The sequence below is a fragment of the Ambystoma mexicanum genome, chromosome 14 (assembly GCF_040938575.1).
Source record: "Ambystoma mexicanum isolate Mex_15411 chromosome 14, UKY_AmexF1_1, whole genome shotgun sequence".
Taxonomy (NCBI): Eukaryota; Metazoa; Chordata; class Amphibia; order Caudata; family Ambystomatidae; genus Ambystoma; species Ambystoma mexicanum.
In genome coordinates this window covers 320,803,699-320,824,776 of record NC_090940.1, presented here as the reverse complement: position 1 = coordinate 320,824,776, position 21,078 = coordinate 320,803,699, and the positions used below count along the sequence as shown (strand labels likewise).

Genomic DNA, 21,078 nt, shown 5'->3' with positions numbered 1-21,078 from the left:
TAAACTTCAAACACAATGAAAGCCATGGATTATTTTGTTCGCCATATATACATATATATGCATAATTCGGCTTAATTTGTTTTGCAACTACTACTGTCAAAATATGAAATTCATTTAAATTGACCAGGTGTACATTTCCTGTCTATGATTAGTGAGCGCTGCTAAAATGTAAACAGCTACTTGTTAACAGGGCTACTCTACACAAAGTCTGGTTTAGGAGTGTTTACCGTTTGAGATGCTTCCTTGGTACTTTCACATGCTCTATGCTTGATGCAAATGTACAGAGCCTTATACATTTGAGTGCCAATGTATATTTGCATTACAAACCCCATCAGAGGATACCCAAGCAATTTATAATATTCCCTGGTACTCTGGACCTTCCGGAAGCAGACAACAAAAGGTTAAGACTCAAAGCATCTAGACCCATCTTTCATTAGGTATGTTACAGGCAAGCAATAACATTGAATAGAATTGCTTTGAACTATATGAACAATATGGTGCCTTATCAAACTGATTAAAAAAGTTATAGCCTCCAACCAAGGAATACCTGTGACGAAATGAAAATAAATACATTTATTGTATAAAGGCCATCCTTTAAAAAAAGGCTACATTTCAGAAATGTTAGCGCTGTATCACCTGTTACTAATCACAAACTCACTCGCACTTGTAATGTAAGCTGTGGTGAACATGAACAAAAACTTGGAAAAAATGCAAATACAAATCAAGCGATTCAGGTGGTGATTTGTTGTGCCGCTAGAACGGGCACATTACGAATCCAGTATAAAATAAACAAGTTATTCACACAAAATCCTCTTGTGAAGCAGGCTCACTTTAAAAAAAACATGCAAGCCAAGCCCTTTCAAGCAGGGAATACGGGACGGCTTTCCATAGGAATAGATTCTGTCCAGGGTACAAAGGGAGGAACCCATAATTCGGGCAGTCCGGTCTTCAGTCTTCGAGAAGCAAGTCCAGTTCTTCCATGGGAACTCTAACTCGTAGTTCCTTTTCAGTCATTAAATCCAGAATCTCCTGCAACTGACCTGGGAAATATTCTACAGCATCCAGGTACAGAACCTAAAGGGGTCAAAAGGGGAGTAACAGCAATGTTAATATTCATTCTGTTATGCTGTTTCTATAAACTACGACATTTCCATTTAAAGAGCCCTCTTAAGTTATGTCTTTTATTGGACATTTGTATGGTGCCTATACACAAATGTTTCCAGGCGCCACAAGACAAAAGTGGGGGTGTGGGGAACATAGGAGAAAAAAAAACAGCACTCGTACTAGGTCTTGTGACATTCTTACCATGCAAATGCAAAGACAAATAAGGGGAGGGTATATAGGAGGGTACATAGGCGGAGGGGCAGGGCTGGGGAGGGTAGAAGTGCAGGAGTGGCGGGCCCAGGGAGGGGCAGAGCAAGTGCTAAGGGGAGCCACTAAGGGCTAAGTGCCAGGGGGAAGGGAGAAAGGAAAAACAAGTGCAGTGGAAGACCAGATCCAGGCTAGTCTAGGAAGGGTGTCTGACAGCAAGTGCTTAAAGGGGCTCTGGGGGAGACTGGTCTGGGGAGGAGTGGTCGGGGGGGGGGGCATCCTAAGACTATCAACATGCTCGAAAAGCAAAATAAAAGGATCCTAATGTAGCCACTCTGATGGGGGTAAGAAAGGTAATAAAAAGCCATCAAAAGTGCTAAAGATTAAGCCCTTAAACACTTTCTTTTACAACAGAAGTTTGTTATTAGCACACACCATTACCTAAATCTCCGAAATCTCTTAATTAAATGACACCATTAAGCTTAAATACGGAACCCCCTAACGTATTACAAATAAAGTTCATTCTTTCACCCCTGCTCCACTTTACTTTTTAGACAATGTAGATTTGGAAGCTTAACTAACAAACTACTTGTGGAGATTAACCACGTCATCTATTTCTGCATAGACACTTAAAGTGATATTTCTTCATCTATGGAACAACACTGCATACCCAAATTGGAGGTCTTGATGCAGTTACATTTGGGCAGGAGGCTAACTCTCCCAAGTACACCATTAGTGTTTTCACGATTGTGGCTGAACAGAACAGAAACCGCTTTGATATTAGATGGCGATAGGACATCAGTGAGACACTGAAAAAAGGCTGCACTCCTGTTGACTGTAATTAACGTTGCATGCGGATGCAGGGAATCAGTCAAAAAACTATGTGCTCAGAGTTTGATAGTCACCAAATTCACACTACCCTTCACTATTAAAAATAAAAATTATTTACATCAATTATCAATGGATAACTTTGGACCCCATTTCTAATTTTTTTTAAAACTTGTTTTAATTAATTTTCCATAATAACCATAAAAATTTCCCCAGTTCCGCCCCTCCCATCCGCCCCCTGTCCCAACTCCACCCTTCCATGCCGGATCAGCGTTTCTTCCATTGCGACGGATGGTTGTATGTCACTAGCTAAATAAGTCCAGGATTCTGATTTTATGTGGGCACCATTGCTCCATATAGTTGCTTTGTAGGAAGGCTAGCACTGACCCCCAATCTTTCCGAAAGTTTTCTTGTCTGCCCTGAATCTTTTATGTTAGCCATTCAATTGCGACATATGACCAGACTTTCTGCAGCCATTCATAAGATGTCAGTAGAGCTTGTTGTTTCCATTTTTATGTGATTGTTAGCCATGCAGCTATTAGTAAGCCCATGAAATTTCGTTTCTGTGCCTTTGGCACGTTCTTCGCTCGGGGTTCCACAGCCCGCAGAGCCATATCTCTTCTCCCACCTGGCCAATATCTTTAAACATCTCCTTTCTGTGATTTCACTTCGGACCAGAAAACCTTTAATGCTCGGACAGTCCCACCAAATGTGTTTCCAGTCTCCCCTTTTATTAGAGCCTCTCCAGCACAGATATGATGTTTGTGGATACATGGCATTCAGCCTCTCTGGTGTGTAGTGCCATTTCATCATCATTTTAACCCACATTTCTTTCAGTTGTATTGCTCGTGTCCGTTTTGGTATGAGCCCCCATGTGTACTACCAGTGTGCTCTTGGGATTGTTTCTCCCAGGGTCTTTTCCCACTTCATATAGATCCATTGGATCTCTTCCTGTTGCGTATTTAGAAACGTATACAGGACTGAAACGAGCTTCCTTGTGCCTGTACATGTCGTTAAGTAAAGCTCGAACAGGGTTAGATCTCTGGTCGCTGCCTGCCTTATGAGTAGGGTCGACAGCCAATGTCTCAGCTACTCATATCTGTATCTATCTTTAGCCTTCAGGCCCAACAGAGTTTTGCAGTCCTCAAATGATCTAATTTCTTTTTCCTGATACATATCCCCAATTTCTATACACCTTGCGGTCCGCCATTTTTTGTATGCCCCCTTCTTTACCCCCGGCGGGAATTCTAGGTTTCCAATCGGTTTGAAGGTTGTCGGTGTAACTGTTAGCTTGTTTCTTTAGGTTGTTTCGTCCCATACGTCAAGAGTCGCCCTCATTACTTCGCTGACCTGAAGGTTCCGGTGCCTATGCTTTTTCTGTCTCCATAACAAGTCTGGGAGTGGCATCCTGCCTACCGCCCTGTCTGGTTTGCCGAGATTTTGTGTGTCCATCGGGACACATTCTTTTAGTACCCACCGCTGCGACCGCCACATAATATTTACGGAAAGTGCGAGAGAGATAGCCCTCCTATATGAGTTGGTGCCGACAGTACCCTTCTCGCTACTATAGGTGGTTTGTTTTTTCCGAATAAATGCCGTAATTGTTCTGGTCAGTGCTTTGAAGAAGGATTTGGGGATTTTGATCGGTATCGCCTGAAAGTAATCTAGTACTTTGGGAAGTATATTAATTTTTATTGTTATGGGTCAACCCCATTTTTTCCAGTAGGTGTGTGAGTCTTCTGATGTTGTTGTGTGTCTGCCTGCCTGGAATAAAACCTGACTGGTCTTGACCAATAATATTGGGGAGCAGGGGTGCAAGCTTATTCACCAGGACCTTCGCATATATCTTAGCATCTAAGTTAATTAATGCTATTGGGCAGTACTAGACCGGTGAGGTCGGATCCTTACCTTGCTTGTGAAACACCAGAACCTTAGCCTTGTTCATTGACGGGGAGATATTCCCAGTTTCTTTGAATGTACTGTATATGTTAGTAAGTATCAGGGACAGTATATCTATATACTTCTTGTAAAAGATTGCTGTGAAGCCGTTCGGGCCCAGGGATTTGTTCATGGGCAGGTCTAGAATGGCCTTCACCCCCTCTATGTTTATATCTTCTTCTAACTGTTGTTTTTCGATCTGGGTGATCTGGGGGCCCGTTCTAGCGTTCAGATAGGTGTCTTGCTCTTTCCTTGAGGGGTTGTCCGAAGTGTTTAGGGTCTGGTAGAAATCTTTAAAGATTTCCCCCTTATCTTCTGTTCGAGTTCGTATTATAGCCTGTTTTGTCTATGAGGTTTTTTTATCGCTTGAGAGTCTTGTTCGGGTCTCAGTTGTCTAGCTAAGAATTTATCGGCCTTGTTTGCCTTTGTGTAGTACGAATGTTTAAGGTGATATACGTTTTTCTCTGCTCACTTTGTGCGAAATGTTTCCAGCTGGCCCTGAACATGTCTCAGAGCCTTTTTTAGTTTGTTCGTGGGGTTTCGAGTGATACCTATCTATATGTCTCAAATTTTCCCCTCTAGCTCCCGTTCCCATTGATACTTCTGTTTCTCTCTTGTCGCTTTGAGGACTATCAGTTGGCCCCTCATGAGCGCCTTCAAAACTTCCTAGACTGTCTGCTGTGAAGTATCAGCGGTGTCGTTAAGGGTAAAATATTCTGCGATTTTCTTTTTAATCGTATTAACCAGGTTACTCACCGTAGTGACCACCTTACTCCTAGTCCATAGTCCCCTTTCCTCCATACTTATGGGACATTCCTCCGTCCTGTGGGACGGGTCTGGAGCACTTTGTAAAAACCATCCAAACATTTTGCAAACATTTTTAGTCCTTCCTCTATTTCTTGCGCGGGCCCGGCACGCGGCCGCAACCCCACCCATCTCGGCTCCGCCCCATGCATCGCCCATCAGTCCTTTTCTATCGCCAGGTCCAAGACCTCTTAGCAATTACAGAGGAACCTAATTAGAGGGGACGGCGGGCGGGCGTATGGAGGAAAGGGGACTATGGACTAGGAGTATGGTGGTCACTAAGGTGAGTAACCTGGTTATACTCCTATGTCCCGTCCCCTTTCCTCCATACTTATGGGAGATTCCCAAGCACTCCTTACAGGAACTATGGGTGGATGGAAAAACCCCTTACTGAAAAAGGTTCTTCAGCACAGCCTGACCAAACTGAGCATCAGATCTTGAGCTCATGTCTAGACAATAATGCTTAAAAAAAGCAGATGGGGAGGCCCAGTAGCCGCATTCGCGATGGTCTCCCAGGGGACATATTTCTGAAAGGCAACCGTGGATGCCTTACCCTGCGCACCAGGTGTGCATGAATACCTTTAGGAGGCTTCAGCCCTTGGACGGTGTAAGCCTCCGTAATGCAGGCGGCGATCCACCGAGAAATAGTCGCCTTAGACGCCTGCTTACCTTGCGGGTTACCAAAGGTCACCAACAGTTGAGAAGAACTCCTAAGCTCGGATGTTCTGTCCAGATAGAACCTAAGAGCCCTTCTGACATCGAGACAATGCAGAACATTTTCTGGCTCAGAGGCAGGGTTCAGAAAAAAGACCGGCAGGGAGATCGACTGGTTCAGATGGAACTCAGACACCACCTTCGGCAGGAAAGCAAGATTTGTCCGTAGGACCACCTTAACCCTGTGAAAGACCATGAAGGGGTGCTCCACCGACAAAGCCTGGAGCTCACTCACCCGCCTTGCTGAAGTAACGGCGACCAAAAAGGACACATTCCATGACAGGTGCTTGAGGTCCACCGTGGCCATTGGTTCGAAAGGCTCATGGCACAGCGCCATCAGGACCACATTTAGATCCCACGTCGGGTGCGGACTATGAATCGGAGGATAAAGGCGCTTCAAGCCTGCAAAATGCCTCTTAACCACTGGGTTAGACAGAGTGTAAGAGCATTGGTCCGTAAAAAGGTAAGCGGAAACCGCTGAAAGATAAGTTCTGCATGAAAGATAAGTTCTGAAAGACAGAACGTGGACGCCCGACTCTGCTAAGAAGGATACAAAGGACAGGACCGTGTCAATTGTAGCCCCCCTTGGGTTCAACTGCTAACTTAAACACCAATGACAGAACCTGAGCCCTTTGCTTGTGTACTGGCACCTAGTCGAGGGTTTTCTGGCTGCCTGGATAATACGCATGTTATCCGCAGACAAATTAAGATGTTCTAAAGACTTGAACTCAGGCACCATGCCGCGAAGCTGAGCAATTGTGGGTAGGGGTGCCAGAGCTGCTGTTCCCCCTGGTGAAGAAGATCGGGGGTCACCGCTAACCTGATCGGCGGATACACCGACAGGTGTTGAAGTTCTGAGAACCAAAACCTGGCCGGCCACCACGGGGCTATGAGTAGAAGAGAACAGTTCACGGAGTTATTCAATTTGCAAATTGTCCGGTGAACTAGAGGCAGAGGCGGGAAAGCATAAGCCCTCATGTTGTGCCATGGAATCTCGAGAGCATCCCCCAGAGAGGAGGCTCCCAGCCTGCTTCTGGAGGCATACAGAAGAAGCTTCTTGTTTGCCGTCGTAGCGAAGAGGTACACTTCCGGTGTGCCCCAACGCAGGTAAATCCATGAGAGGACCTCCGCCTTCAATTCCCACTCGTAGCTGACCATTATCCGCCAGCTGAGGGTATCTACCGTGACATTCAGCTGGCCCGGGATGTGTACTGCAAGCAGCCAGACACCATGAAGAACAGCCCACTCCAAAATCTGGATGGACAGGTCCACGAGGGGGGGAGACTTGGTTCCCCCTTGCTTGTTGATGTAATACATCGACACCACATTGTCTGTGCGGATACCGACCACCTTGTTGGCAATGATCGGTCTGAACGCCTTGAGCGTTAGGAAGATCGCCAGAAGCTCCAGATGATTTATGTGGAGGAGCTTGTCCTGAGGCGAACAGAGGTCTGAGACATGAAGAAGATCCAACATTGCACCCCACCCTAGAAGGGATGAGTCCGTTGTGACCGTCACCATAGGAGCTGGGTCCTGAAATCCCGCACCCACCGACAGGTTGCTGAGAGACAACCACCACTCCAGGTCCACTCTCATGGAAGCCGGAATCATTATCAGCTTGGAGTCCGGATCCACAGCCTGACGCCAAGAACTCCAAAGAGCCATCTGCGTCAGCCTCATCTTGAGAAGAGGAAGAGCCAACACGCACGAGGCCATGAGGCCCAGAAGCCTCTGGAACCACCAGGCCGACATGCTCTCCGACTGTGCAAACATCTGACACATGGCCAACAGTTCCACCATTCTGTCCCCGGTCAGGTACACTCTGCAGTCATCGTGTTCCAGCGAAAACCCAGGAAAATCAAGTCCTGCGAGACTGTCATGGAAGATTTCTGCCAGTTCACCGACAGCCCAAGTGTCATGATCTCTGCTTCCAAAAGGTCAGGGTTTTCCCAACTCCCTTGGAAGCAGATCCATAACCCAGGTTCCGAGTGCCAACCAGTCCCAATTGGGACCTTTTGGACCCAGTCCTGGCGCCAGTGGCACCAGGCTCATAAATATGCCCAGTCCCAGCGCTGGAAGCGCCGGCCTCATAATGCTTGGGTGGACTTACCTTCAGCAGACCATGCTGCTTACTTGCCTGCCAGTTGAGCCTATGATCCTCTTCTGTTTGGAACTACTTTTCCTGTTGGGTGGGGCTGGAGCCACTCCCTAGATTCAGAACACTGGAACTCTTCTGGAAGGCAGGAACTCTTTTCTTACCAGGAACTCTTTTCTTACTTAGGCGTGGCTGTGGAAGGAGACACCTAAGCACTACAGGAGGCTATTTACACCACACCCGGTGGATGAATCTTGCTTTGCGTTATTCTGCAACCTCTGCAGCAGAACGCTCATCGTGTCTTCTGCATCCGGTCCTGGGCCTAAGGAAAAAGGCTTACCATCCTGAATCCAGTCTTCAGCAACACCTATAAAGACAAGAAAGAACAGGTTAGCATTCCGGCATCTGAAAGGCAAAGGCTTACCATCCTGAATCCAGTCTTCAGCAACACCTATAAAGACAAGAAAGAACAGGTTAGCATTCCGGCATCTGAAAGGCAAAGGCTTACCTACTCTTCGTGCGCTCCGGAGGTCTTCACACTGCATTCCGGCATCTGAAAGACAAAAGTTTACCAACTCTTCGCACGCTCCGGAGGCCTTCGGCGCTGCATCCCGCATCTGAAAGACAAAACAAGGTGCGTTTAAAGACATTGGGGAACTTTAATACTCACGTGCCATTACTCCTTTCCACATCTAATCCAGTGGGTATTCCGGCACCCTGCAGCCGCTCCGAACTCGTACCTGCAAAATAAAAAGACAGTTAGAGCGCATAGTGAAGCAGGCAACAAGCGCTTACTTACGTGCTTCCAGGCGCTTCTATTCATCACACGGGCTCCATCTTCAACTCACTTCAGCCCGTCATCCGCCATCGCCGGAACCCTGCAAAACAAGAGACATCATTACTAAAGACTTTAAAGACATTTGAATGACTCGAAACTTACCGTTCGTGCAGTAAACGACGGACAGCAGTCCTCTGAAGTCAAGAGGCCTACGCTACCTATCCAGTGAAGAAACTGGTTACAGCACCCTGCCCCGAGGCAGATGGAGAGCTCGGCATTCACTTACCTAAGGTGAGAGCGTTAACCTTTGGGGGTCTACAGGAGAGGAGAAGAGGAAAGAGATAGGGACACCCCAATAACCCCAGTTCATTAACCCCATATTTTCTATCTGCAGACATCTTACTCTACACGTCAGGCATACAGTGCACAGAGGTCCAGCCCAAAGAGCCAACCGGGTGCTACACATCACCTTTGAAGATACGGTAGTCGCCCAGTCAAGACCGGCGCCTCTGCGAGAATCAGGTGAGCGTTACAGAACGCAAAGCCTACCGCAAAACTCTCGCCCAGGCGCTATGGAAACCTCGGATACTGACCCCCTAGCCCGGTTACTTGGGGAACTAAGGGCAGAAGTGCATGCAGCTCGTCAGGAAACGAATGCTCTAAGAAGGGAACTAATTATTTCCAAGGAGAGAACAGACAATCTTGCTAGACAAGTGCTACAGTCACAAGCCGGACAGACCCCGTTACCCGCATCAGGGGCAAATCTTCCTTCAACATCCTCTATGAATCCAGTGCAGATCAACCTACCTGGGAATGTACCTCTGGCTCCGCCCGAACGATTTTCTGGTGACCCAAAGAGGTTTGCAGTATTTATCAATCAGTGCCGGTTGCACTTCTTATGCCGGCCAGCAGCCTTTCCAACTGATCAAACAAAAGTAGCTTTTGTACTTTCGTACCTTAGTGGCAATGCGGCAGACTGGTCGATCCCTCTAGTTAATCAAGATGATCCGGTTCTCCATGATTTTCAAGCCTTTCAGCTTAGTATGGAAAAACTGTTCGCAAGACATTCACAGGGGCAGGCCTTGGACAATGAGCTTCTTTCGTTGCGACAGGGTAATCAAGACCTTTTGGCTTATATTGCATCTTTCAATAGACTAATAGTGGAAACTCAATGGCCTGAGGACAAAAGGATTACGCTGTTTTATAGAGGTCTACGTGGAGAGCTCAAAGACGTTTTAGCCCAAGTAGTGAATCCCCCACAAGACTGTTCGGATTATATAGACTTGGTCGTTCAAATAGATCACAGGCTGCAGAACAGGAAGGCCGATCGTTCCAAGTTTGATGCTCGAGTATTTTCCAAACCGCCAACTCCTTCCAAAGGAGTAGACTCCGGGGAACCCATGCAAATAGGGGGTCTGAAAGGTCCTCTAACACAAAGGGAGCGGGAAAGGAGGAAACAGTTGCAATTATGCCTATATTGCGGAAACTCAGGGCACTTTCTTCGAGACTGTCCGGTGAAACCTGCCAAGAAGGCAGTAGGAGCTGCAGTTACCAAAGTTACAAACTCTGAGCAGGGAAACGACCTCGCCCGACAAGAATAGAGGTCCTCTTGCCGAGCGTGAAAACCAGTTCCGTGACCTCGCATTTCGTGATACCTATGGTCCTCATTAGCCCTGATAATCTGGATCGATTACATGCAATTGAAGCTTACGTCGACAGCGGTGCCATCGGCAATTATGTGGATCATGAAATGGTTTTGAGGATGAATCTAACTCTTTGTCCCAAGGCTGTAAAGGACGTCATTACTACGGTGGATGGTACGGAGATAGCCTCCGGGCCAGTAACGCATACCACTCAAGAGGTGACGCTAGTAAGTCAAGATGGACACCATGAGAAGATCGTGTTCGATGTGATCAAGGCCCCTCAGTTCCAGATTATTCTAGGAATACCTTGGTTAGAGAAACACAATCCTCTGATCGATTGGCGAGCAAGAACGGTCCAGTTTCCAGAATGTGTCTCTACTTGTCACCCTCCACCTGGTGTTGCACTGGCCGCAATTTCTTCAGAGACTCCCCAGTTACCTCCCGAATACCTAGAATACCAAGATGTTTTCCGGAAGGATCAGGCTAACTCTCTACCTCCTCATAGGTCTTATGACTGCCAGATAGACCTGATACCTGGATCTACTCCTCCTTGTAGTAGAATTTATGCCCTCACCGAGCCTGAGAACCTTCACCTTCGACAATACCTGGATCAATACCTGGCAAATGGGTTTATTCGTCCTTCCAAGTCCCCTGCTTCTTCAGCTTTGTTCTTCGTTCCAAAAAAGGAAGGAGACCTTAGAACTTGTATCGATTATCGCTCCCTGAACCAGATCACCGTTAAGAATAGATATCCGTTACCTTTGATCCCTGAACTCCTGGACCAAGTCAGAAAAGCATGCATATATACAAAGCTGGATCTTAGAGGAGCTTACCACTTGGTACGAGTAAAAGAGGGCGATGAATGGAAGACGGCCTTCCGCACCAAGTATGGGCTATTTGAATATCAGGTCATGCCCTTCGGGCTTTGCAATGCCCCGGCCGCCTTTCAATATTTTATGAACGATGTCCTCAGAGAACTCATAGATGTATGTGTTGTCGTTTACATTGACGACATCCTCGTTTATTCTTCATCGGAATCTGAACATCGGAAACACGTGAAAATGGTCCTCGAGAGGTTGCGTGAACACAGACTTTTCGCTAAGTTGGAAAAATGTGTTTTCAACGTGACTGAAGTTGAATTCTTGGGATTCATATTATCACCTGGCGGAGTGCGTATGGATTCAAAGAAGGTCGATGCAGTTCTCAAATGGCCATCACCATCCTCCGTAAAAGGTGTGCAAAGCATGTTAGGCTTCGCTAACTTTTACCGCAGGTTTATCCCCGAATTCTCTCGAATAGTCCAGCCCATCACTGCCTTGTTAAAGAAAAACAAACGTTTTGAATGGTCTACCGAGGCGGAACAAGCTTTCCAGGATTTGAAGACTAAATTTATCTCTGCACCAATCTTAAAACACCCTCGCCCCGAACTCCCCTACATCGTGGAAACTGATGCTTCAAGCCTTGCCATGGGGGCAGTTCTATCACAAAAGGACCCGGTAACCAATCAGTTGCATCCCGTGGCATTTTGGTCCCGCAAATTCTCGCCTCCTGAAATCAATTACACGATTACTGACAAGGAACTTCTGGCTATCAAGTTTGCCTTTAAGGCTTGGCGGCATTTTCTGCTGGGGGCCTGACACACCGTTACTGTGATTACGGATCACCGAAACCTGCAATATTTGAAGACCGCAAAAGCCCAATCCTCTAGACAACTCCGTTGGGCATTATTCTTTGCCGAGTTTGACTTCATAATTACCTATCGACCTGGTACAAAGAACGGTAAAGCCGATGCCCTTTCTCGGATGGGAGTGGAAGAACACTTGGTCAACCCTAAACCTGTACCAATCATTCCCGAACAAAGAATTCTGGGTGTAATCGCCATAGAATCCATAGAGGAAGTTAAGGATAAAGCCAGGCAACTTGTAACTCCAGCAGACATACAGAATTGGCATCTGCAGGGAAAGGACTTTGCAGTAAAGGACAACTTATTGTATTTCCAAGAACGATTATACCTACCCAGCACAGATTTACAGAAAAAAGTAATCTCTTGTTATCACGACTCTTTAATGGAAGGTCATCCCGGTATAGCCAAGACCTCAGAAAAGATCAAGCGCTACTTCTGGTGGCCGTCTTGGAAAAAAGATATCAGAGACTTTATAATGTCCTGTGGAGTATGCGCCCAAAACAAGAGTCAAAAGGAAAGACCAGCAGGCCTCTTACGCCCTATTGACATCCCACCTCGCCCTTGGCATACGCTTTCTATGGACTTCATCACCGATCTACCTCCATGCTCCGGATACAATACGATTCTAGTAATCGTGGACTTATTCTCCAAGATGGCACATTTCATTCCGCTCAAAGGCTTGCCAACAGCAGCAACTCTGGCCCGAGAATTTCTCGAAAACATCATCCGACTGCACGGTTTTCCTTCGGTTCTAATTTCGGATCGAGGTAGTCAATTTATTTCTCATTTTTGGCAAAGTTGCTGTCGGTCGGCTCAAATTGATGTGAGACTATCGACCAGTCACCACCCTCAGACCGACGGACAAACCGAGAGGACCAATCAAACTCTGGAACAGTATTTACGCTGCATGCTGCAACAAACTGAAAAAACTTGGAAAGATATCCTTTGGATAGCCGAGTATGCCTACAATAACTCTGTCCATTCGGGAACTGGGAAAACCCCGTTTTTTCTTTTGTACGGCAGTCACCCTCGAACCTCGGAGTTGGATCCCCTCCAAGAACTTGAAACACCAGCAGTAGACTACCTGCATTCTACAATCACCCAAGCCTTTAAGGAAGCTGTTTCTCACCTTCAAAGGGCTAAAGAACAATACAAGAAAGGAGCAGATCAACATCGGAAGGAAGCCCCTCACTATCAAGTAGGGGATCAAGTCTGGTTATCCACCAAATATCTATCTCTAAAAGGGCCACGCACATTCAACCCAAGATACCTTGGTCCCTATTCCATCACTACCATAGTAAACCCAGTAGCGGTCAAGTTGGACTTGCCCCCGCACATGAAGATACATCCGGTCTTCCACGTCTCTCTATTAAAACCCGTGCAACCTCAAACCCGACTAACCAAATCTCCAAAACCTATCCTAGTGGATGGAGAACTCGAGTTTGAAGTCAAAAGCATTCTGGACTCCAAGATCTCCAAATCTAAACTATTCTACCTAATTGACTGGAAAGGCTACGGCCCCCAAGAGAGATCCTGGGAACCTGCTGAATATGTCCACGCTCCTCGCCTAATCAAAAGATTTCACCGAACATTTCCTGACAAGCCAAAACCCCCGGAGAAGCCCGGTTTGGGAGGGGCCTTGAGGGGGGGTACTGTCATGATCTCTGCTTCCAAAAGGTCAGGGTTTTCCCAACTCCCTTGGAAGCAGATCCATAACCCAGGTTCCGAGTGCCAACCAGTCCCAATTGGGACCTTTTGGACCCAGTCCTGGCGCCAGTGGCACCAGGCTCATAAATATGCCCAGTCCCAGCGCTGGAAGCGCCGGGCTCATAATGCTTGGGTGGACTTACCTTCAGCAGACCATGCTGCTTACTTGCCTGCCAGTTGAGCCTCTGATCCTCTTCTGTTTGGAACTACTTTTCCTGTTGGGTGGGGCTGGAGCCACTCCCTAGATTCAGAACACTGGAACTCTTCTGGAAGGCAGGAACTCTTTTCTTACCAGGAACTCTTTTCTTACTTAGGCGTGGCTGTGGAAGGAGACACCTAAGCACTACAGGAGGCTATTTAAACCACACCCGGTGGATGAATCTTGCTTTGCGTTATTCTGCAACCTCTGCAGCAGAACGCTCATCGTGTCTTCTGCATCCGGTCCTGGGCCTAAGGAAAAAGGCTTACCATCCTGAATCCAGTCTTCAGCAACACCTATAAAGACAAGAAAGAACAGGTTAGCATTCCGGCATCTGAAAGGCAAAGGCTTACCATCCTGAATCCAGTCTTCAGCAACACCTATAAAGACAAGAAAGAACAGGTTAGCATTCCGGCATCTGAAAGGCAAAGGCTTACCTACTCTTCGTGCGCTCCGGAGGTCTTCACACTGCATTCCAGCATCTGAAAGACAAAAGTTTACCAACTCTTCGCACGCTCCGGAGGCCTTCGGCGCTGCATCCCGCATCTGAAAGACAAAACAAGGTGCGTTTAAAGACATTGGGGAACTTTAATACTCACGTGCCATTACTCCTTTCCACATCTAATCCAGTGGGTATTCCGGCACCCTGCAGCCGCTCCGAACTCGTACCTGCAAAATAAAAAGACAGTTAGAGCGCATAGTGAAGCAGGCAACAAGCGCTTACTTACGTGCTTCCAGGCGCTTCTATTCATCACACGGGCTCCATCTTCAACTCACTTCAGCCCGTCATCCGCCATCGCCGGAACCCTGCAAAACAAGAGACATCATTACTAAAGACTTTAAAGACATTTGAATGACTCGAAACTTACCGTTCGTGCAGTAAACGACGGACAGCAGTCCTCTGAAGTCAAGAGGCCTGCGCTACCTATCCAGTGAAGAAACTGGTTACAGCACCCTGCCCCGAGGCAGATGGAGAGCTCGGCATTCACTTACCTAAGGTGAGAGCGTTAACCTTTGGGGGTCTACAGGAGAGGAGAAGAGGAAAGAGATAGGGACACCCCAATAACCCCAGTTCATTAACCCCATATTTTCTATCTGCAGACATCTTACTCTACACGTCAGGCATACAGTGCACAGAGGTCCAGCCCAAAGAGCCAACCGGGTGCTACACATCACCTTTGAAGATACGGTAGTCGCCCAGTCAAGACCGGCGCCTCTGCGAGAATCAGGTGAGCGTTACACCAAGATGGAACAGGAGCTGAAGGAGGGACTGCAGATTGCACGCTGCTTTCAACGGGCAAGGGCTGCGTAAAAGCCAGTCGTCCAAATACAGATGCACATGGATACCCTGCAGACGAAGATAGGCCGCGATCACCAACATCATCTTTGTAAAGACATGCGGCGCCGAGCTGAGGCCAAAAGGAAGCACTCGAAACTGGAAGTGCTCCCCTCCCACAGAGAAATGGAGATATCTCCTGTGTGGATTCCAGATCAGAATATGCATGTACTCATCCTGAAGGTCCACCATGCTGAGCCAATCGCCCATCTGCAAAGAGGACCGTATCTGGCTGGGCGTGATCATCTTGAATTTCTCTTGGGGTAGGAAAAGATTGAACTGGGAAAGGCCAGCATGGTTGGGTTTGGGCACCGTAAACAGCCGGGAATAGAAGCCCTCCCCTCGTTCCCCGAGGGGAACGTCCTCCACAGCTCTGAGGTCCAGCAGTTTCTGAATCTCGGCTTTTAGGGAGGACAACCCTGACTGTTGGAAAGGAGGGTTGAAGGGTGGGGTAGGAGGTAAAGGTAAGCGGAAGCCTGCCTGAGCGACTGACAAGACCTACCTGTCTTCGGCGATGTTCTGCCACGCCTCCCAATGAGACGCAATGCGTCCTCCCACCGGGGTCTCGTGTGAGCGCGGAGAACCCTCATTTTGTAGGCTTTTCAGTGGTATTGCCACCTGAACCTGAGGAGGAGGCTGAGGAACGGGAGAAAAACCAAGTCCATTGCTGCTTCCGGTGGTTATTACCCAAAGGGGTATCCACTCTACAAGATTTCCGGTCTAGGATGCCCCTGAAACCAAAGGAGGGCCGACTTTGTGATAACGGCCTCTGGGGGGCGGACAAGACGACAGGGCCACCTCTTCCGAAGAATGCAGCCTGTATCGCGCACTAATTTTCTCATTGACAAAAAGTCCAGAGTGTGGCTTTTCCCAGACCCTACGGACCTCGGCCAAAACGTCCTTCTGCAAGAACAGGCCGGTACGCTCCAAAGTAGACAAGGTGAACACCCCAGAAAGCACGCCCTCCTGCGCAGCAAGTGCTTCGGGCACCAGAACATCTAAAAAGCACATCATGTCCAGTACCCGGACATGAAAAGCTCTAATAGAGCTGGGTAGATCCTCGTTGTCCTGATCTCCGTGCACCTCATCCGACAGATCAGGATCCTGCTGAACCGTGTCGGGCACTGCCTTGTCCACAGGGGACAATGGGGGCAATGGCGGAAGGGTCGGGGAAGGCACCGTAGGCAAGGGCTGAGCCGGCGGAGCCACGGGAGAAGCGGGTGGAGCCAAAGGCGCGGGTGGACATATCTCCCCAAAAGACCTTTGAAATATTCCCTCATGGGGTCGGTACGCATGAGTGTCTGAAATTTGCCGAAGAAGGCGTCCTCCTGGGACTGTTTTGTTACCGGAGGAGGCCCCTCATGAGGAGGATAATTCCAGGGACGCAAAGGGGAGGGTTGCCACACAGGCCCATCTCCCGATGTATCGACAAAATCAAAGGTGCCGACCCCGCAGGCAACAAAACATTGTGCGGAAGGGGCATCCAGGCGTTCCAGTCGTAAACTGGATGAAAAGGATGCGGCCAAGGAATTCTATGTTCACCCACAGAACCAAGCCCTACACCTGAGGCCAATGGCGTAGTTGTAGGGGTAGCACCCAAAATGGCCGCCGTGGTCATGGCGGGAACGACCGCCATTTTGTCATCACCTGAGGGGAACTGCGGCACGTGAGGAAGTGAGGCAGGGGTCCCTGTCGATGGATCAGGGGTCTTAACTTTAGCCTTAACATAAGGTACCTCGGCTGAGCCGGTACTCTGAGGCCTGGAATGTTTCTGCGACATACCAATAGCCAAATTAGCCTTCCCAGGAAGGACCTCGGCACTGCCGGTAAAGGAAGAACTTTCCTTCCACGCCCCCTCAACAGTTCTGGTGTCGCCACACGAGGGGGAACGGTGAGAAACGACTTTCACCGATAAGGCCTTGCAAGGCCTCTCAGAAATGTTGGTAACCTTAGCCTTTGTACGAGGGACCTCGGACCCAGGTCCGGTAACAGCCTTACTAGCGTGGGCCTCGAACATCCGTGCGGTAACACCAAGCCCAGCCAAGGCCTTGGGGCGTACCTCGGTTTTATTTTTGAGGTAAGCCCGTAAAGAGGCCTCAGAGCAAGCTCCGGTACACCCCACGACTCAGTAGAACTGGGTCTACAAGCAGCCCCACAGGAGGGGCCTCTGAGTGTACTCCGGTATCCACAGGCCCCTTACGGAGACCCTCAGAGAAAACTCTGGTACAATTATTAGGCCCAGAAGGCACCTCGGGGCAATCCCCGGTGATAGAGCGATCAACGCTCCTCCCGGCTCGGGAAGAACCCGGGAAGGTGTCTCCCGGCCGGGGTGCTCTGAAAAGTAAAGAACTCACTGGGCGTTTCTTCTTTTGGTCGATAAACGCTTGAAAATGCGAAGGAGGAGTCCGTTGAAGTGCCCGGACCGAAAGGGAATCACAGTAAAAACAGGAGTCCCAACGGTGATCCGGACCCAAACACTCGAGACAAAGCGGATGGGGGTCCGCCCTCGCGAAGCGTCAGTGACACGATGAACAATCTGGAAAGTCTAGTTTGAACAACATAGACAGACTAGTACACGATCGCTAGCGAGAGCCAGAGAGGAAAAAAGGGAAGAAAATATTCCGCGGATGCAAGTCCGTCCAGTCCCGAACGAACTGAGAAAAGGACTAATGGGCGATGCGTGGGGCAGAGCCGAGATGGGTGGGGTTGCGGTTGCGTGCTGGGCCCCACGCAAAAAAGAGAGGAAGGACTAAACATTTTTGCAAAATTTTGGGATGCTTTTTACAAAGTGCTGCGGTCCCGTCCCACAGGACGAAGGAATGTCCCATAAGTATGGAGGAAAGGGGGCGGGATGTAGGAGTATTCCCAATTCGGTGTCCTGTAATACATCTGCAGGGAGGTACTACCTCCACAGCCCCACCTTCTTTTTCGCCAGTGAGTTCCACCGAGAGTGGGGCGTGATCTGACATTGATATTGGGCCCAGATATCCATTGGATTTTCCCCAAGAGTCCTGTGATAACCCAGAAGTACTCTATTCTGGACATCATTTGGTGTACGTGTGAGAAATGTGTGTGCCCATTCTGTTGGCCCATTTTCTCCCAGCATAGATCGCATAATGCCAGCGTTTTCACTTTGCGGAGCAGGTTTTTTGATGGAGCCTCTTGTCCCTGCTCTACTCCACTTCTGTCTAATTCGGGTTACCAGGCCATATTTAGGTCTCCTTCCAATACTATTTCTCCTGTTGCGAATCTTTCCAGTTTTACTAGAGTGTCCCTCAAGAAGCCGTCTTTGGCCGTGTTCAGAGCATATATTGATGCCAGTGTGATTGGGCGGTCTTCTAAAGACACATTGGCAAATATATATCTCCCTACGTTACCCGGTTGGGTGCTATGTACATGGAGTCTCAGGTTTTTGTGGAATGCTAGGATCACCCCTGCTCTTTTCTCTTCAGCATTGGCTTGAAGTATGTGGTTGTACCCTCTCAGATGGATTCTCCCCTTGTCCTTAGCTCTACATGTGTCTCTTGTAGCATTAGGATATCGAATTTCCCCCTGTGTGTCAGGTTTTCTATTTTGTTCCTTTTTATCAGGGTGTTCATTACCCTAACATTGAGGGTAAGTATTTTATTGCTCCCATCTTTGGTCCTTCCTTGTCGTCCCTTCTCCTTTCCCTGCTTCCAGCTTAGTACGCCCTCTGCCCCCCTTTCTTTCCTTTTCCCCTCCCTTCCCTTATCCCTTCACCCCTCCCACACTGCCCTCCCCAACTAGTTGAACCATCCCCAACTCCATAACTGCCCCGAGGAGGGCCCGGGTTCCTAAGGCTGCTAGAGCGTAGTGCCCCTCGCACCTGTCCCTCGGAAAACTCTGGAAATAACTTTGTGGGGGTTCCTAAACTCCACCTGGTCTCCAGGTGGTAAACACCAGGATTTGCTACTGCCCGGGCCGCAACTTGACAGTGGAGCGTGGTGCCAGTTGTCTCTTCCGGAGTTAAGTTCTGTTATTAGTTCCCTGCGGGAGGCTGCTTCCTTGGGAAAATAAGGAGCAGCCTGGGTTTCTGCGACCCTCATTTCGTATTGCAATTGTATTTCTTCCTGTGGTGGATTGTTTTCAATTCCCACGGGTTTCCTCCTAGTTCTGCCTTCATTTGCTTGCTTTCACCCCTATTGTTCATCTTCCCGCTGATTCAGAACCTGTAGGCCTTCATCACAGATGGTAACTCTGTGTTGTCTGCCGTCCCAAGTGAACAGCAATGGGAACGGGAAGGTCCACTTGTATCGGATTTGTTTTGCCATCATTCTATTACCATCGGCTCATCTCTCGCCGTTTTTGTAATGTTCACTGTGCCAAGTCGTGGAATAGTTTCATTTCCACCCCATGCATACGGATCTGCCCCATTGTCCTTGCTTTACGTAGGATTTGTTCCTTTTTGGGGTATGAAGTGAGTGCCACCAGGACATCTCCTGGGCGTTAGCCCAGTTCTCCCGTCCTTCGTGAGCCTACGCGGTGGATCCTATCGATCCAGACCTCCTCCTCTTCGCTGTTGGCCAGAACTTCCTTGAAGACTTACTGCACTGCACTTTGAGACTTACTGCACTGCACTTTGAGTTCTTTGTCTTCTACTGTTTCTACCATATTCTTAATACGTATATTAGATTTGCGGGACCTGTTTTCAAGGTCCTCGCACTGTAATTCCAGGTTATGCGTGAGGCGGACAAGGTGCTCTTGTGTTTCCCCTGTTTGTTCCTCCACATTCTGCACAATTTTCTCCAGCGTGTCTGTCCGTTCTTCTAGTTTTGACAAATCAACCCTTACTTTTTGCACTGCCAGCTTCATCTCATCTTTCAGAGCTTCAAATTGACTGTGGACCGTGGTCATAAATTGTTACCGAAGTTCTTTGAACCACTTTTGAATGTCCACCTTAGTTGCCGCCATTGGGAGTGACAGAGTCTGGCCTGCGTTTGCGTGTCTCCCCCTCTGGCCTTTGCCCTTCGTTTGGGTAGGTGCGGCTGTGCTCCACAACAGAATTAGGCTTGCGTCCTGTTTTGAAGCCCGATTCTCTGATGTTGGCTGAGTCCCTTTACCCCTGTACTTGGACATGTGGTCCACCGGGCACTTGCTGCTCCTGTCGTCTTGAGCTTGTGGTATTGCGCTGGGTTCGCCCTTCTGGGGGGCTGGCTCTTTCTCCTGTGGGAGCCTTCCTCCTGTACTCTGCTAGGTGAGGCCCGCCGTGGGAAGCAGCAGTGTTCGTGGATCCTCTATGGCTTCCTCCCCTTGTGTGTATCTCATCTGTCTATTGTGTTCGTACCTGCCCTGTGCCTGTACGTGGCTATCTGGGTCTCTCTTGTTATATCCCCACCCCGTGCTTAGCATCTGTGTAATACTGACATTGCTTGACTCCTTGTTGTCCCGCACTTATGTGGGGCTCCCAGTCTCTCTAATGGAAGTCCAGAGTGCTTCCCAGTTGCCTCTCTTTGTTCCTGTTCTCCCTGTGGTATTGCCTTCCCACGTGAGATCTATGGATACTTGGCCCCTATTATGGATTCTGTTTGCAATGCATATTCAGACTCCCCTTGCCCCCAAATGTACTCCTGTTGCTGCGTCTGATTTCTGCCTGGATGAGGCAGCCCTCTGCTTTCCCCCTACATAGGATCTCTTGGGCATTGAATTGCCACTTGGTCAGCCTCTGAATGTTGTGGGTGTGGGTGTGGAGGCCGTCCAAGTCTCGCTTTAATATTCCCAGTTATGCCGGGGGGTAGTGGGGTGGGGGTGGGGGCTAGGGATGGCTGTGCTCCGTGCCTTCTTGTTGTTTTTCCTTTTTTTTCTTTTTTCTTTTCCCTCCGGTATCGGCGGATGGGTCGTACTCTGCTCCCACGTTAAGGCTACGATGTGCTCGGTGCTACTCCTCTCCCGCTGATCGATCTGTTAATGTGCCGTATGGATGCTGGGGCCGCCCTTCTGTTGTCGGGGGCCTGGTCACAAGGTGTCTCTTCACCCGATAGCGCTTCAGTGCCGGAGCAGCCTCCTGATTCTCCATTCCCACC

General features: G+C 48.7%; 1 protein-coding gene across 1 annotated transcript in view; it reads right to left on the bottom strand.

The window, feature by feature from the left end:
* Positions 1-558: 558 nt before the first annotated feature.
* Positions 559-21,078, bottom strand: part of NRDE2 (NRDE-2, necessary for RNA interference, domain containing) — a 746,570-nt gene continuing 726,050 nt past the window's right edge. Inside the window, exon 14 of the mRNA XM_069637454.1 lies at positions 559-1,074. Coding sequence (XP_069493555.1) covers positions 949-1,074 — 126 coding nt within the window. The 3' untranslated portion in view covers positions 559-948. The remainder of the gene's footprint in view (positions 1,075-21,078) is intronic.